The sequence below is a fragment of the Colletotrichum chrysophilum genome, assembly GCF_026319265.1.
Source record: "Colletotrichum chrysophilum strain AFK26 chromosome Unknown scaffold_48, whole genome shotgun sequence".
In the NCBI taxonomy this organism is placed as follows: Eukaryota; Fungi; Ascomycota; class Sordariomycetes; order Glomerellales; family Glomerellaceae; genus Colletotrichum; species Colletotrichum chrysophilum.
The window spans coordinates 219,466-236,142 of NW_026517335.1; the positions used below are offsets into that span (position 1 = coordinate 219,466).

General features: G+C 54.8%; 5 protein-coding genes across 5 annotated transcripts; 3 read left to right on the forward strand and 2 right to left on the reverse strand.

The window, feature by feature from the left end:
* Positions 1–1,021: 1,021 nt before the first annotated feature.
* Positions 1,022–2,797, forward strand: COL26b_006508 (uncharacterized protein; the record flags this gene model as incomplete). The annotated part of the gene is made up of 1 exon (XM_053179324.1): positions 1,022–2,797. One exon carries the CDS (start codon positions 1,022–1,024, stop codon positions 2,795–2,797), a length of 1,776 nt encoding a protein of 591 aa, XP_053036761.1.
* A 745-nt stretch (positions 2,798–3,542) lies between these two features.
* On the reverse strand, positions 3,543–4,491 carry COL26b_006509 (uncharacterized protein; the record flags this gene model as incomplete). The annotated part of the gene is made up of 2 exons (XM_053179325.1): positions 3,543–4,131; positions 4,286–4,491. The coding sequence occupies 2 exons, from the start codon at positions 4,489–4,491 to the stop codon at positions 3,543–3,545; spliced, it is 795 nt and encodes a 264-aa protein (XP_053036762.1).
* An 884-nt stretch (positions 4,492–5,375) lies between these two features.
* On the reverse strand, positions 5,376–6,497 carry COL26b_006510 (uncharacterized protein; the record flags this gene model as incomplete). The annotated part of the gene is made up of 1 exon (XM_053179326.1): positions 5,376–6,497. The coding sequence occupies one exon, from the start codon at positions 6,495–6,497 to the stop codon at positions 5,376–5,378; it is 1,122 nt and encodes a 373-aa protein (XP_053036763.1).
* Positions 6,498–7,996: 1,499 nt separating this feature from the next.
* Positions 7,997–9,778, forward strand: COL26b_006511 (uncharacterized protein; the record flags this gene model as incomplete). Its single annotated transcript, XM_053179327.1, has 1 exon — positions 7,997–9,778. The coding sequence occupies one exon, from the start codon at positions 7,997–7,999 to the stop codon at positions 9,776–9,778; it is 1,782 nt and encodes a 593-aa protein (XP_053036764.1).
* A 3,302-nt stretch (positions 9,779–13,080) lies between these two features.
* COL26b_006512 (uncharacterized protein) lies at positions 13,081–14,968 on the forward strand (the record flags this gene model as incomplete). The annotated part of the gene is made up of 3 exons (XM_053179328.1): positions 13,081–13,318; positions 13,372–13,855; positions 13,903–14,968. The coding sequence occupies 3 exons, from the start codon at positions 13,081–13,083 to the stop codon at positions 14,966–14,968; spliced, it is 1,788 nt and encodes a 595-aa protein (XP_053036765.1).
* Between the last annotated feature and the right edge of the window lie 1,709 nt (positions 14,969–16,677).

A 16,677-nucleotide genomic window follows, 5' to 3' on the forward strand; every position in this document is an offset into this window, starting at 1 on the left:
ACCACAAATCGACCGCACCGCACATTCGCAACACCAAACCGACAAAATCAAACCCGCCACAAGCTCAACATCCAAACGCCCAAAAAGGCCTCTGGACCAACTCACTCACACGCTGCAACTTGCATCTGCATCATCGTCACAACAAATCCATCCAAGAAACACTTTTTAATCGACTGTACTCTACTTCGTCTTCGTCCGACCTTTTTTCATCGTCAGATACTGCAGAAAAAAACTCCACCGTAATCTTCACACACCAGCGCTCCATCGGAACAACAGGAAACAGCCAGCTCGCTGCTGCCAACGCCCTCTTTTTCGACAAATCACTCCTTACGCAGCTGTCCCAGCCCGCGCCAACCGACGACGGCTCTCGCCTGCTCCTCGTCACCTGACTGATCTGTCGATCTCGACCAAGTCCCTGCGCCCTTTCGTCTTGGACCCAACAACAAAGAAGGCTCCTCTTTGTGGTCCTTCCTCTCCTCGACCACAACCGCTTGCGTTGCCAAGTGTTTTCCACCCGACATCTCCAGCGCCGTTTACTCTTTCCCATCGACAGCAGATTGTCGCCCACTCCTTGACCACAACGATCATTCTTTTTTCCTGCCCTCGACGCTCGATACGCGACCATCTAATTCCCCAACAACGCATCGCACATCACCTTCAATCATCCAAAATACCGCCGATTTTTGGATTTTGAACTTTTTGGCATCCTCCTCCGTTCACCTTGACTCCGACACCGACACCCACGTGCAGCCTCTTTCCTGGACCAGCTCCGGAAACCGCTTTGGATCGGTCTGATACACCACTGTCATCAACGTCATCCGCAACACCCGAGTACCATAATATATCTCGACGCCCAGCGCTGCGCACCTCAACAAACTATCCTTCTTGTAATTCGACCCGGTCGCCCCAGCCGTTTGCAAGGCCACCATACATTCTTTGACACTTTTCGAGTTTGACAACTCGTTCACCGGCACTCCCGCCAGCTCAATTCCTCGCTCTCCATTGATACCCCATCTGAGCAATGGACGCAGGCGGTCTCGCTCAAATGAACTCCAACAACTTTTCGTCGGCTAACGGCCTGGCCATGCCCGGCGGAGGTCTTGCCTCTCGCCGCGGCGGGCCTGTCAAGCCCCTCTCCCTCTCCAATGCTACTCCCGCCAGCAATGCCGACAACGGCGCTCCCACTCCTCGCACCAGCAGATCTCACCTTCTCGCGGGTCTTAGAACCGCCCCCAAGTCTTCGACTGCTACCAACTTCCCTGCCGGTGTTAACAACAACGCGCCCTCGCCTACCACTCAGTCGTTTGCCAGAAACGCAACCGCCAACAGCATGCAGGCCCAGGCCCAGAACTCCTACAATGGCCCCAAGACCGCTCTCCCCCGCTACGGTCAGCACCAGCAGCAAGCCCAGCAACAGGCTCAGCAGCAGGCTCAGCAATTGCAGGCTCAGCAGTTCTTGCAGCAGCAACAGCAGCAACAGCAACAGCAGCAGCAGCAGGCCTATGCGAACCAGCAGCAGTACACCACTGAGCAGGTTCTCGCGCCTCCTGAGATTGTTATCGATGACCAGGAACAGATGGATCCCAGTCTGTACGCTCAACTTGTCGCCACCAACATGTACCTTGCTCAGCAACAGCAGCGCCTGCAGCAGCAGCTCCTAAGCGTCCAGGCAGCTGCTCAGCAGTTCCAGGGCCTGAACCTGCAGGGTGCTCAGCAGCAGATTCAGCAGCAGCAGCTGGCTATGTACCAACAACAGCAACAGCTCCAGAGCCTTCAGCAGTCCATGCTCAGTGGCATGGCTGCTCAGCAGCAGCCTCAGGTCTACACGTACTACGACCCTGTCACCCGCCAGCAGGGCTACTACGTCGACCAAGGCCAGAATGACCAACAGGCTCAGTTGGCGCAGGTTTACGCTGCCCTGCAGCAGCAGCAGCAGCTTCAAATCCAGCAACTGCAGCAGCAGCAAGCCCCTCGTGTTCAGGTTTCGCCTCCTCCCGAGAACCACGCCACCCCGTTCCGCACCGCTACTCCCCCTAAGCGCTACGAGTCTCCCTCTGAGGTCACCCCTCTGCCTCCTCCGTCAGCCAATGCTTTCCGCCGTGGCCATAAGAAGGTCATGTCCTTGGCACTCAACGGTAACAACCAGGCTGCCCTTTCGCCTTCTCAGGAGCCCCCCAAGTCCGCTGGTCCCAAGACCGCCTCTTTCCCTCTTACTCCCTTGTCTGGAGGCTATGGACCCGGCCAGGGACGTGCCGGCGAGCACCCCGTTCGCCAGCCCCGCGGACCTCCCTCCATTGAGGAGCTCAAGGCTAAGCCTACCGCCAAGCACGAGGGAAGCAAGAACTTTGCCACCCGCACGCGTCGCTCGGCTGTCCACAACCTGGTCCGCGCGGGACGTGAGCGCAGAAAGGGAACCGGCAGCTCCAGCGGTAGCATGAGCCCCGTCTCCGAGAGCGCCGAGGAAGAGTCCGGCACCCCCATCACCGACAACGAATCTGACTCCGGCCACAGTGGATCTGGCAGCTTGGCTGGCGACATTGATTGCTCTCTTCCCAGCTCAAGGACGTCCACCAACGGCAGCTGGGGTGCCATCGGCTCTGACCGCCCAAGCTCTCGTCAGAGGGCTCGCAAGAGCGTTGACAGCGTCAGCAGTGCCGAGAGCGGTGAGAACAGCTTCGCCAGTGTTTTCAAGAACTCAGCTCAGCGTGCCGGTATTGAGGTGACAGACGGACAGCGCAAGGCGCCAATGCTGGTCTTGACCAGCGCCGAGAAGAGAAAGAGCGGCATCTTGGCGTAGACTTGTTGCTTACTGGACGTTACGACGACTATGCGCCCCAATGTCTTTCCTTTTCACGACCTGCACAAGGGGCGGGTTGATCCTCAACCCTTTGGATGGCAGGATTAGATGATGGGTTGGACGGTCAGGCGCGCTCTTCTCACGAATCATATGTTGTTCTATTCCTATTCACGGGGGGTTCCGGCGGCTCTTTTGTTCCAGCATTCGAGGCTTGGTTGACTACAAATTCACATTTTCACTTCTTTTACATTCTTAGCCAAGTCATCGAGGTATCGAGTGTCTGTCATTCATCTTCCTCGCTTGGCTTTGGACGAGCAACACCTTAGAGGCTCCGTGCAGTCTTGGTTTCTACGGTCCGAGAAAGATATACCATAGGGAAAGAGGAGTATGGAAAGAGTTGGCCAGGCTTGGTTTTGTTACTTTCTCCGCTGGACATGAAACTTTGGTTTCTGCGCAACGGGAATGCGCCGAATTCCTGAGATGGAAGGCGTTAAGCCCGGATGACGAGAGACACTTGCTTTTCGTTTTCTCTTTACAGCCTTCGTGCAAGTCCTTACAAGATCGAAAAAAAATCACAAGCACCACGAAGCAACCGTTTCATTATTTCAGGCCGGAAAGCCTGGGTGATGGTGGCTGCTGACAGGACCAGGGAGTGTAGTTAGCATAGGCATTTGGCCCAATACAGATTGAATGCCATTTTTGCCGTCCCAATTCTCTTGAGTGACATGCCCTCGATGAGTGAGGCTCAAATCTTTGATCCGCTCCTGAACATCTCAGCCATCTTGTCAAACATTTTCTTCCTGTCCGTCTCAACGTGCGCAAAGTTCTTAGCCGGCCCGACGATGATCTCATCCTCCTTGCCCTCCTCCAACGCCGTCCACGTCTCCTCCGTAAACTCCTCCAGCGGCATGCCAAAGTTAGCCTGCCCCGCGGCAACCAGGTCCGGCTGGACGGAGTGCAGCTCGGTCTGCACGGCGGGGGGGACGACCTCGATGACGCGGACGTGGGACGAGGCGTCGTGCGCGGCGAGCTGGGTGCGGAGGGTCCAGGCGAGGGAGTGCAGGGCTGATTTCGTGGCGCAGTAGTTTGGGCAGCGGGGGATGGGGACGAGGGCGAGGCCGGAAGAGACGAGGACGACGTGTGCCTGGGTCGGCGCGACGGACTGGAGATGGGGGAGGAAGTGGGTGATGAGGTGGAGGGGGGCGAGGTAGTTCGTCGTCAGCTCCGAGGAGATGTTGGGGAGGGAGATGGAGGTGGGGGAGGTGAAGTCGATTGAGCGCTGGATGCCTGCGTTCAGGATTATGGTGTCTAGGGCCGGGTAGGTTGTTGTTATTCTTGGGATGGCTTTGTTAGTTTTGGGTGGGCTTTTTGATGTGATAGGACGGTGATGGTTTGGCCGCGTGTTGCTCGGGTATGCGGCGCCGGGTGCGCGGGGGACGGGACGGAAAGGGGGGGAAGACGGGACGGGGACTCAACTTGTTGACCCACTCGGGCATTCCTTCGAGGTCCGTCATGTCGTAGGGCTCGGCGGCGACCTTGTCCGGGCCGTGGGCGTCGAGGAGGGTCTGGAGCCGGTCCTTGCGGCGGGCGACTGCTATCACGAAGGTGCCGTTGGCGATGAGGCGGGCTGTGAGGGCGGCGCCTATGCCGGAGGAGGCGCCTGTGACGAGCGCTACTTTTGAGGGGAAAGCCATATTTGGTTTTGGTGGGTTGGTTCTTCTACAGTACAAGAAACTTTGATATGTTGATATCTTTGAGGATTGTGGGGATGTCAGTGTGAGGTGCAGTTGCGGGTGGTGGGTTTCATATAGGCATGGGATGAAGATAACGTGTGGTTGAGGCCTTTTTTTGGTAGCTCTGAACTCCTGGAAGTGTGAGGGTCATTGTGACGTTTTGGGACTGGATTGGTCCTTGTTTGTAAGGGGGAAGGGAGGGGCTCTTCGGGTAGTTCGGCGGGGGCGGGCGGACGAGGTGATCGGATGGGACGATGTCACGTCGGGCGGGACTCGGAGGGCGTGTGGGGCCTGCGAGAAGGGTTCCGGGGCCGGGGATTGAGACGTTGAGGTCTAATCGTCCGAAGTTTCTGGGGATGTGGGCGCGGGCCATGTGGTGATGTGGTGATGTGGATGGATGTCGTATGGGAAGTGTTGTATTGGAGAGGGATGTATGGGGGGTGGTATTTATTCACATGGTTGTGAATTTGAACGAGGTTGTTGATATTGACTATGTGGGTGGCTTAGAGTTCTTTGTCTATGGTCTAACAGAAACTCGCGTTGGAAGACTGTCGTTGACTGACCTTTTTCAAGATAAGAGGATATGATTGCATTGCCGAAACGAAATACCACTCATATATATTTGACACACTTGCAGCGAGTAACGTGACAGAATCAGCTCCTAGTCTATGTTTCTCTGTGAGGAGGCTCTTCATGACAATAATAAGTCGATAGCAGACAAGCAGACAAGCAGACAAGCAAAGGAACACATTCGATTAAATGGTTATTCACACGGCTTGGAATTTTTACAGCTCTCGGGGTATTTCGCACAACAAAATTGACATTCTCATGGACCTGGGTTCCCTTCAAAACTCATGTTCCCAAATCTCCAGGTTCCCACTCCCCCTCCTCTCACAAGCTTTAATGAAACTTCCAGGTAACGGATGCCTCAGCCGCATACTACGAGCCTGTTCCATGTACGCTTCTCTAAACTCCCACCACAGCTCTTCTTCGACTTCGCCTTTCATACTGGGCAGCGGGTAATACGGGTCGTTCTTGAAGAAAGCCCGGACAAGCTGCTGGACTAGGTCGTTCGGAAACCTACACATGCGCTCGCGATCCCACATACTACAGAGATCGAAGTCGAGAACCCACAGCTGTGCCAGGTTCGCGTCGTACGCCGGTTGTGCTGGTGATGGCGCGCTGGTAATGTCCACCGATACGGCTGTCTGCTTCCCAGTGGCAGTAGAGGACGCCATTTTCGGAGGTTTTGGCTGCCCTCCGAGGACGAATTCGATGCCATAGCCGTCAACCCAGGCGCCCCAGTGCATTACACAAAGCGCCTCGCCCATTTGGCGCGCGTATTCCGCCACGGGCGCGTCGAGCTGGAGCAGCTGGTCCAGCGTGAGGTTGTAGTTCCTCAGCGAGAAGTTGGGCGGGAGAGGCGCCCCTGGCACACGTCGGCGTCCGAGGTACACCCTCGCCAGCGCGTCCTCGTTCTTCGTGTCCGTTGCTGCATCCCGCCGCTTATGCACGGGACAGAAGGTGTTGATGAGGGTGTCGCGATGGCACTTTGGCAAGGGGGGGATGCGCTGGGACAGGAGGGCCCATGAGGTTTTCTGGGAGATGTCGTACGGGGGTTGGAGGAGAATGGAGCTGTGGGTTTCCCACCAGCGAGATGTCGGAGGGGCGAGGCGGATCGGTTCGGGGACGTTGACGGGGGGTTTGTGGATGTCGAATGCGGCGCGGACTTTGAGGTGGGCTATGTGGTCGGTCTCGAGGGCGGTTTGGTAGCCTTGCCGGGCGAGTTTGACAACGTGGTTCCTGCCTTTGCGGTGGTATACCCAGCTGCACTGGCCGAAGCCGATGACTTGATAAGGCTCGGTGTTCTTGTCCAGCCGGTTGTTCACAACGCGCCCCGAGTTGGGTGTGTTGTCGTTCATGACGGTGACGGTATCGACACTGGAGTTGGAGTTTTGGGTATCCATGGCTTATTGCGGGCGAAGATAGGAAGCAGAGGATAATGAAGAAGAGGGAAGATATTGATGGGGAATATGGCGAGTCTCTTGAGTATTAAAAGAAATCTCTGAACATCTCCGTAAGTTTTCTAAACCCTTCAAGGTGCTGGTATGTACGGATGTAGCCAGGGGCGCAGGGAACTTTCCGGGTATGCTCCCAAGGTTCCTGCTAGATATGAACTCATTACCTTGATCATAAGATTGAAGTTTGTGTGATAACAATGGTTAGACGTGGTAGTGGAAGCATGGTCTATGTCTTGACCTTGATGTTGAGCAGCAATTTTATCTCTTTTCCATCATAAAGTCCAACAGGGTCGGGGCTTCATCACAGGTCAGGGCAACCTCCAAACGTCCCAATTCGATAGCTCAATCGACGCCCAAAAGCTTTCGGTCATTATCTTGCGTTTATCATGATAGTAGCCTTCCACGTTGCAGATTGGTACCACCATAATTCTCAGTCGGATGTTGAAGTTGTATTCGGTCCTCCCAGTTCCATGCCTGCAAGAACAGATTAAAACTCTCCTTCGATTAATGTTAGAACAATCTTCACAAGTTGATCATCTCTTTGTCTTTACGGACTGCCTGGTTTCTGATGACATCCGCAGAGCGTCATGCCAAAGGACGTCAGAAGTAACACATCGCACATGATTCTATCTCGCATGTGGCTTCTCACACAGTCCAATCAGCCATTGAGACTTCTTCAACATCTCCCAAAAGCGGAAGTTACATCGAATTCGGATCGAGAAGTCGGCAGTGGAGCGGGAGAATCCGCACGTGCCTACCGGCGCGGGTGTGGTTGCGAGTGGACCTGCCCAACGGCCCCGGGTCAAGCGCGACAGGTGTGTAATTTCTCGTTTCTCTCCTAGGAACCTACCCTCAGACTGGTCGGAAACACCTCATTTCCTTCGCTTCCCAGCGGCGCCACGCGTTTCCTTCACCGATCCCCGTTTCTCGCCGAGTGTCGCCAAGAAGATGGGCATAATCGACTGGCGGCAGTGCAGTTCTGCAGTATTTGAAAATAGCAACACCTGAGGGCCGTCGAAAGCATGGAGCCGACCTTCAAGACGTGAAGTATACTCTACTGAAGCCGGTGCCAAGAGGCGGATTGTGGCTGACCCCATCTGCAGGCCATCCTGAGATAACCGAGTGGGCGATGTAGCAAGACGGGCATTCCAATCCGATGATCTTCCACGCGGGACTCGAGAGGCTTGACCATCGCTGCGTCGGCAGCCGCACTTCCATGGCAATCACGGGTCCGCATCAACGAGACATAACCTCCCCGAGTGGCAAGCAGAAAAGCTGGGGGCAATCGCGGACGAAGAAACGACCCTGCAGCAAGTCTGGCGTGACGTGGCTCTTAGCGTGGCTGCGTGGCGGCGTTTCTTTGCAGCCTGGCGGCTGGCAGGAATGTCAAAGCCGGTCATCCTTCTGATGGCATCTTGCGCACAGCTTTTCAGACAGCAACGATCATGCCGTACCAGTACCGGCCTTTGCAGGATGCCAGTCGGGATATTCGACTTCTCGAAATCAATCATGGCGATGGAAGTCCGGGTCACATCAGCTGTTCCATTGTTCATGACAGTTTGGACGACGATCCCGACTTCACGGCCCTCTCGTATGTCTGGGGCGACGCTACCCAACCTCGCTCAATTCTCCTCCAAGGTCAGAACGTCGACGTCACGCAAAATCTATACTGCGCTCTCGAGCGGCTCGCCAAATTCAGCAAGTCACAGGTCACCAAAATCTGGATCGATGCATTGTGCATCAATCAAGCAGATGACGAGGAGAAGGCACAACAGGTGCAGTTGATGGGCAGGATCTACAGCAGCGCGCGCCAAGTCCTCATCTGGCTCGGGCCTGAGGACGATGCCAGCGTCAGCGCTCTCCACCAACTCAGTCTCCTAGGCAGCACACTTGAGGACCTCAAAGGCCGTCCTGACTACGGGCCTTCCATCTGCCAAGGATTCGTTAAAACTATTCTTGAGTGCTCGGGAACCAGCTTCAATTTTGCTCACATATGTACTCTGTTCCAACGCCCGTGGTGGACACGGGTTTGGGTGATCCAGGAAGCACTCCTAGCTAAAAAGGCCTATGTCGTCATTGGCGATCATGCAAAGGACTGGAAAGAAGTCCGCAGTGCTTGGAGTGCTTTCGAGTGGATGATACTATACGTCGATACCGATCCCAAGTATCAGCCCATCTACGACGCGCTCAGGGATGTCTACTTTAGGATTGCCCATTTTAGCCACATGAATAACAACAAGGACGGCCCCAGACAGGAGACATCGCTCTTCAATGCCGCCTTCTTCTCCGCTACCGGTGGCGCTATTCAATCAACGGACTCTCGGGATCGAATATACGGACTACTCGGCCTGCTGACTGAAAGAGATAGGAGGAGGATACCTGTCGACTATTCAATGGCCATGACTCTGGAGAAATTGCTGTTCTTCACTACGAAGGCATTAGTCGAAGATCATGGGCCAGACGTGTTATCCTACCGTCGCCCTACGTCCCTCTCACCCGGCCTCCCCAGCTGGACTGTTGACTGGACTGTCAAGATGATTGCAACCATTGGAGGCTTCAGTACTGGATCAATGATGTACGACGCATCCAAAGGGACAACGTGGTCTCCGACTACATTCGACGCCACTTTTGAGAGCCCTTGCATCAGCCTCATGGGTGTTGTTGTTGGCCGCGTTAAGGCTACTGGGAATGTGTTGGAGTCCATTGCTAACTCACCTTCATATATCAAGGATTGCAAGGAATGGCTCTTGGAGCTTGAAGACCTCGTTTGCCACAATCTTGAAGATGGTCCAAGACGAAAGGTTATCTTCCAGAACCTATGGAGAATACCGATCACAGATATGGGTCTTGTGGGCCGCGCAAAGCCGGAAGACGGATATCCAGAGGCTTACGAAGTTCTTACCGGGATCGCGAGACCCCCCTCCTGCGATGCGCAGGACGACTGGATCGCATCGGCTTCTTGGCCATATCGTCGGGTTTGGAGGGTGTTGGGGCATCGCCCATTCATCTTCAAGGACGCAGATGGAACACCCGGCCTCGGGCCAAGAGATGTTTGTCCCGAGGATTTGGTTGTCATATTCTCCGGCAGCCACGTTCCTTTCGTTATCCGCGAATCCTCACATGGATACAGCCTCATCGGCCCCACGTATGCGTACGGTTACATGGACGGCGAAGAGTTCACAGGCATCGTTGCTGCTCATGGCCTGCAGGAATTTCAGCTTCGCTAGATCCTCTGTGCCGCACCAAAGCCCGCGCGGACTTACACTCTAACACCCTAACCGTCGAGGGGTCGAATTTTGTCGGTGCGCTTCATCTTGGCAACAACCAGCCTCTGTCTTTTCTGCTGCAACTTTCGGCCATCTTTCGGGCGGATGATCATGGCATAGACCGCTTTTCCCTTCAATTTCTTAATTGAAAATCTTTGAGTGTCGAGGAATCGGAGGATTACGGTGTTTATGACTCACTAAACCTGCTTGTTGACAGCGTGGGAGTTGTTGAAGGGCACCGTGAGGCTTGCCGCTTGCATCGTTGAAGTCGTCACAACCAGAGACCAGAAGGCTCAGAGGGGATAATCAGCTTGAAGCCCAAGAGTGTCATTGACTCAATGCACGATAAATGCAGTTCGTCCCCCACATTCAGATCGTGCTCGCTGCCTCCTAACGGTTCCCTCCGTGCGCACGGCCACCAGGCGGGAGTCAACGCCACTCCAGCCCGCCCTTTTCAAATAGATCTAGGCCAGGAACACGGAGCTTCGTCCGGGGAGATAGCATCGTGGCCGCGTTCGGGCTCTCTGTCCAAAAAGGACGACATTGTCCTTGAGCTCGAGGCAAACGTCAGCTGCCAAGTCTGACTGCTCGTGGTCGTCGAGGCATGCTTTGCGCGCCACATCCCGCGATTCTGTGCAAATCTGTGTGGACATGATGGCGCGTGGCTGATGACCAAGCGCGCAGTTTTTCTTCTTGGCATATTCTTGTGCTGTCTTTCGATGGCATTGTTCAGCTGGAGCGCCCCGAGTATCGACGACGGTCTGGCCCCGCCCAGCCTTCGGATCAGGGTCATCTCACTGAGGGTTGTCTTGGTCCGAAGCTGAGTGGCATATTCGGACAAACCATCAGAGGTCATCGCGAAAGTCCAAATTGATTCAGGCGAGGGCGATTCTTGTACGCCTTCCTGCAAATGTGCTTGCTCTGGGACTCCTTGGCAGCCACATGAGCGCAAAACCGGCCGTAAGAGAGTGTCATCGAAGAGCCTTCGACAATTTTTGGACCCGTGAATCATACACTATTGGCTTGCCAGGCAGCTGCAATAGGAGTTTGTGGTGAAAAGAGACGCCTCGTGGACGTCAAACATTGACAGCATCTCGAGCGCATTGCTTCTCATTTGAACGCGTCATCTCAAGACAGCGAGAAACAAATGGCGGCAAATCGATCGGACGGGCCCTGAGTATGCGGAAGTACCAGGCTGGCGGTGCAACCAAGACCATGTGCTTCGCCGAGCGCGATGCGTTCGATATAGGGGTGGCACCAACTTCGTCCAGAGTTTAGATGTAGTACGTAAGGTCGACCGCATCATGTACGGTGCGTAGATGGGAGCACAGCATTTTCCTCCAGGGATTGGATGGAAAGCGCACTGCAAATGCAGTTGCGCGGCACGAAGTGCTCGTTGAAGGCCCGGGCACGTGGCAACGCGTTCTTCTTGGTCGATGTACCTGGCCCCGATTCCCGGCAGACTGGAGACTCAACGGATATTTCCCATCTATGGAAACATCAGGCCATACGGAAGCCTCACACAAACATACCGGAAAATTTGTGGCAATTAGGGCGCTTGCAGTTGAGACCACCCGATTGTCTTGATGGTGCTTTTTGGTGGCACAAAGCCAAGCTCGTCTACGAGCGCGCTGCTCAATCGCCACCCGTATGCTATCAACGGCTTCCTTTTCTGATCAAACTGCCTAGAATCTGGGCCACACAAGCCTCAGACCTGTTTTACGGTGAACAGTCGGCGAGTCATCTGCGTGGCTGCGGATGGCTCCTTGACGGCTCCTAGCCGACGCGCGCCACCGAGTAAGAGAGGTAGGTTTGGCAGCAGAGACTGAGCATCGTGCGCGCATGGGGAAGACATCAATCGAAGCATCTTCAGTGTTGCCGGGCTTGACGTTTGTCGACACAAATATAGAACGCGGAACACCGGTGCAGGTTATGCAGAGGGCATGGACGTTAAAAGGGGCTGGCTCGAGGTTCAGGAGGAGCGTTATGGTGTGGCGCTTGAACTTCTCGGCATGAACTATTTTGATGGGCGCGAAGGCGCAAAAGAATGCTGCGGATTCGCTGACTGACTGCTCTCGTCGAGCCGTGGACTGCCGTACTAGAGCGGTCCGCGCGCCCGATCAATTTCAACGACAGCTAGTCAGCTCAAGCCACTTGTCTGACCATTGTGACATCCGGGGCCTTTGAAATTGCAACCGGCATAGCGGCCGGACGGGCTGCATTGGCGTTGCGCCATACTCGAACAGTGGTTCGCAGTCACACTTGAGAGCCGGACACCTGATCTTGGAGGTGTTCAAACCCCTGCTTGGCATCTAATGCTCTTTTGTTCTTGATACGATGTTTGGTTCTTTGTACCTGGCCGAACATTGGGCTTGTGGCCGTTGTGGACTCACAAACGCACTACTGCCTTGGGGCCAGATCGAATATCGGAATGATCGCCGTCTGGGATGTTGATAACCGTGGAAATCCTAGGTTCCGGAGAGGCGGATGGTTTGTTTGGCTCGCGACCGCGTCTAATAGTTTGTGCCTCTGTTTTTGCTTTTTGCTCCCAATCACAGTTTTGTTCTTCTCTAATTGTGCTGACATCATCCACTTCAGCCGCTGCATCCTCTTCCTCCATGTGTCTCTCAGCGATACTTTGATGTGCTGCTTGCTGCTGCCCTGCATCTGCACGAACCCACGGACCTTTCGGCCAGCTGGTCAGCTTGCCAGAAAGTCAAAGAAGATTGGGGGGGGCAGAGACAGGAGCGACTAGAACGAACCCACGCCGCATCGTGATGGCACAGGATGGATTACAACGTGGCTAACATCGAGTAGGTGTTCATGGCTTTGACCCAGAATACACACCTTCCCGGGACTAGAAGGCCGAGATGACTTGACCTGATTGGGCGATGCGGCTCGGTCTGTGAGCCTTGGGGGGAGACTGCAGTCGAGTCGGATCTGCGGTCGGGTTGGCATCCATCCTCACTCTGCACTTGTCCTGTCCGCCGCGGCCGGGGTGACCTCGACCTACCCGGATTCCTCCCCAAGCGAAGCACCGCGCCACTATGGACGGCAGATCGCCCACCCTTGGCTTGTGCTGCCGCCGGACTAGATGGAGGCGAGTGCCTCTGTCTCTCCTACCTATATATCATGATCGTCCTCCGCCTGCTCCAGTGAGAAGTGTTTGGAAGGACACCAGCACATTATTATTCCTGGATACTCAGCCTTGAGATCCTATCCACTCACTCGTTCCTGTTCCTTTCGTCTTACAGCTGCTCAAGATGTCAGTTTTTCGCTATATTCTTCCGACCCTGGCGTTGGCGCTGGGTGCCGTCGCCGAGTCTCGCAGTTTCGAGTTGAACCTCACATGGGAGACGGCCTCTCCCGATGGATTTGCAAGGAAGATGATTCTGGTGAACGGCCAGTTCACTGCGCCGAGGATGGAGCTCAACGAGGGCGACGACGTTACCGTCAAGGTCAATAACAACCTGCCCTACCCTACTACGGTACACTACCACGGTAAGTCTCCGTCTGGCAATGATATGGTGCACCTGATGGCTGATCAAGATCAGGTATCGAGATGTTGGGCACCCCCTGGTCTGATGGTGTCCCCGGCCTCAGCCAACGTGCTATCCAACCCGGAAAGAGCTTCGAATACCAATGGAAGGCAACGCAGTATGGTGCCTACTGGTACCACGCACATTGGGAGGGTCTCATTGAGGACGGTCTCTACGGCGCTATCACCATTCACCCTTCCGCCTCTCACCAAAAGCCCTTCAGCCAGATCTCTAGCGACGGTGCCGCCATCCACGCCATGGAGCAGGCCGAGAAGAAGGTCGTTCCTCTTCTCCTCTCCGACCACCGCCACATGATCTCGGAGGAGGTTCATGATCTGTCCGCTGCCGCCAACATCCAATTCTCTTGCTACGACTCCTTCCTCTTCAACGGTAAGGGCAGTGTCACCTGCCGTAGTGCCGAGGAGATTGACGCTCTTCTGACCCCGGAGCGTCGCGATGTTCTGGCCAACGTTGCCGGTGCCCGTATGACGGACAAGGCGTAAGTTTACCATGTCAGCTCTAATTGACTTTGCTGACATCCTTCAGCTGCATTCCTGCTGCTGTCATCGCTCGTGGCCAGGGTGACCTGAGCAAGATCCCTCCTGGTGTCTTTGACGGCTGCGAGCCCAGTGATGGTGGCGTCGAAACCTTCAAGATCGAGAAGAGCAACTGCGATACTGAGAAGTGGGTGGCCTTCGATCTCGTCGGAGCCTACCACCTCCACACTGGTCTGTTCTCCATCGACAACCACACCATGTGGGTGTACGCCATGGACGGCGCCTACGTTACTCCCCAGGAAGTTGAGGCTATCCCCGTCACCAACGGCGACCGCTACTCTGTCCTTGTTAAGTACAAGCAGCAGGGCGACTTCACCATCCGCTCTGCCAGTGTCATCGCCACCCAGATGCTCAGCGGTGTCGCTAAGCTCCAGTGGCGTGAGAAGGGCCAGCCCGAGCCTGAGATCGTTCCCTCCACTCCCTGGGTCCGCGACAACGGCAAGCCCGTCTCCTCGTCCGTTCGCGTCTTCCGCCAGGCCCTTGCCAAGCCCTACCCGCCCATCACCATCCCCCGCGAGGCTCAGGCCATGCACAAGTTCGAGATGCGCACTGAGGGCGGTTCTTACTACTGGGCCCTGAACAACACCCTCCTCCTTCCGGCCGACTACGAGTCTGACGAGCCTGTCCTCTTCAACCTGCAGGCCAACGACGTCGACCCCACCCTCGTTTCCACCCTCAACAACACCTGGGTCGACTTTGTCTTCCAAGCCGGCAGCCCGCCGCAGCCTCCTCACCCTATCCACAAGCACGGCAACAAGATGTTCCTTCTCGCCTCTGGCAGCGGCAACTTCACCTGGAACACCATCGAGGAGGCTGCTGCCGCCCAGCCCTCAGCGTGGAACTTCGTCGACCCTCCCCGCAGGGACGGCTTCGCCACTCCTAACGCAGTTAACACATCAACATGGATGGCTGTCCGTTACCAGGTAGACAACCCGGGCGCCTGGCTTCTCCACTGCCACATTCAGAACCACATCTCTGGTGGCATGAGCGCCATCATCCAGGATGGTGTCGACGCCTGGCCCGTCACTCCTCAGGAGTACGTCAACTACTCTTAAAAAAGCAAGTCAAAAGTCAACCAACCATGAATGCACAAAAAAGACGTTTCATGGCGCACAAAGCAAGGTGTTGTAATGTTACACGCAAGGTGTTAGACGAAGGTACCGGCGCGGGCGGCATTGTGCGTGCGATTGTATTGATGATAACCACTCCACGCACGTCTCTCATTCCTGTTTATTTGCGAGGGCCCTATGTTTGGATAAAAACTCTTCCATATTTTCCTGGCTGTCATATATTCTCAAAAGATGCAGTAATCATTCAATCGATAATGGTCATTTACACACATTTCACTGGTTTCTTACGATCGTCCTCACCGACTTTGCTGTGATTAATGTGAATCAGTGTCTGCTTATCATCTTGGCGCTGCATGAAATCATTTAAACTATACCTACACCTTGCATTCATCATTCTTCAGATTAATTATTCCCCGACCCTGTCAGGCTCCGCGGTAGTCAGCATCTCGACTTCTCGTTGCTCCATGGCTCGAGGCTCATCCATAGGGCTCACTCCGTCAAGTTTCGCAATGTCCTACTCGCTGCGGTGTCACCAGGCGACTGTGCCCATCCATCTGAACCAAGAACCATTTGTACGACGCGGCACGCTATCCGCCGCACACTCCTTACTTCTAGCTGCCAAAAATGAAGGGCCGCAGAAACGAACGAGGGGCAAGTGACATCCAACAGACACACCGCAGCGCGTCGTGCGCATCATCAGTCCGGAATCGCCCCAGTACCTTCCATCTCTCTGACCTCTGCATGTGTCTTGGTCGGAAAAAGCACACGGGATCGAAAGCTCCATACTTGAGCTTCCTATGCAGTCTCGCGCTGCGCGACGCCGGGTATCCGTACAATACGAAGTTTCCTTCTTTCTCCTCGGCACTGCTCTAGCCGTAGCCGGGCGGCGGCCTTCCCAGGCGATGAAGGGGGGCCTAGATTAGTCTTGTCTCGGCTTTCGGGGTCTTATCTCTAATTCGTTGGTTCGTCTAAAATTAGGAGGCCGAACAAAACGAATTTGAGATGCATAAGAAACGGCTTTTCTTTTCTTTAAGTCTGTTCGACCTTATCTCTTAGCCTGGTTGACAGCGCGGAGGCAAAAAACGGAAGTTAGTGTCATCGTCCGCACACGAAAAAGTCAAGTCGATTGGAAATGAGGGTCAGAGACATCCATTGAGTGGGAGGAAAACGGCAGGGAAAAGAAAGTGCGGGGTGTGCGGCTGTCTAAGACAGTGGCGGCAGGAACGGCAAATTGAGATGTAGATAAGCTGCGTTAGCTCCGCGTGTGTGTGTTATGCGAGTATTTTGCATATACATAATCTGCGATGTGTGTGTGTTTACATGTAAGCCATTGCTCCGCCTCTTGAAAAAAGGAATGGTGATGTCAGATGTTTTGATCAGATTGGTTGACTCAGGCGCGTGTATGTGTTTTTGCGGCTTTTGTTTGGTTGGAGGAGGAGACATGACAGTCGCGACTTTTACTGGCGGGCTGTTTTGGTGAAAGGAAATTCGTATCAGGAGATTCCATAGGCAGTCTTGCCTAAGATGTTCAGTGCGGTACTAATTGGCAGTGGCTTAGACGGTCGATGGACGGGTTGGACCTTGAAGCAAGTAAGGGGGGGAATGGTGCGTGTTAGCTTCGACACTTGCTTCGGGATATATGTTAGCTTAGTTTTCCATCAGCGACCGCATGAGCACACCTGAGCTTCGGCCCT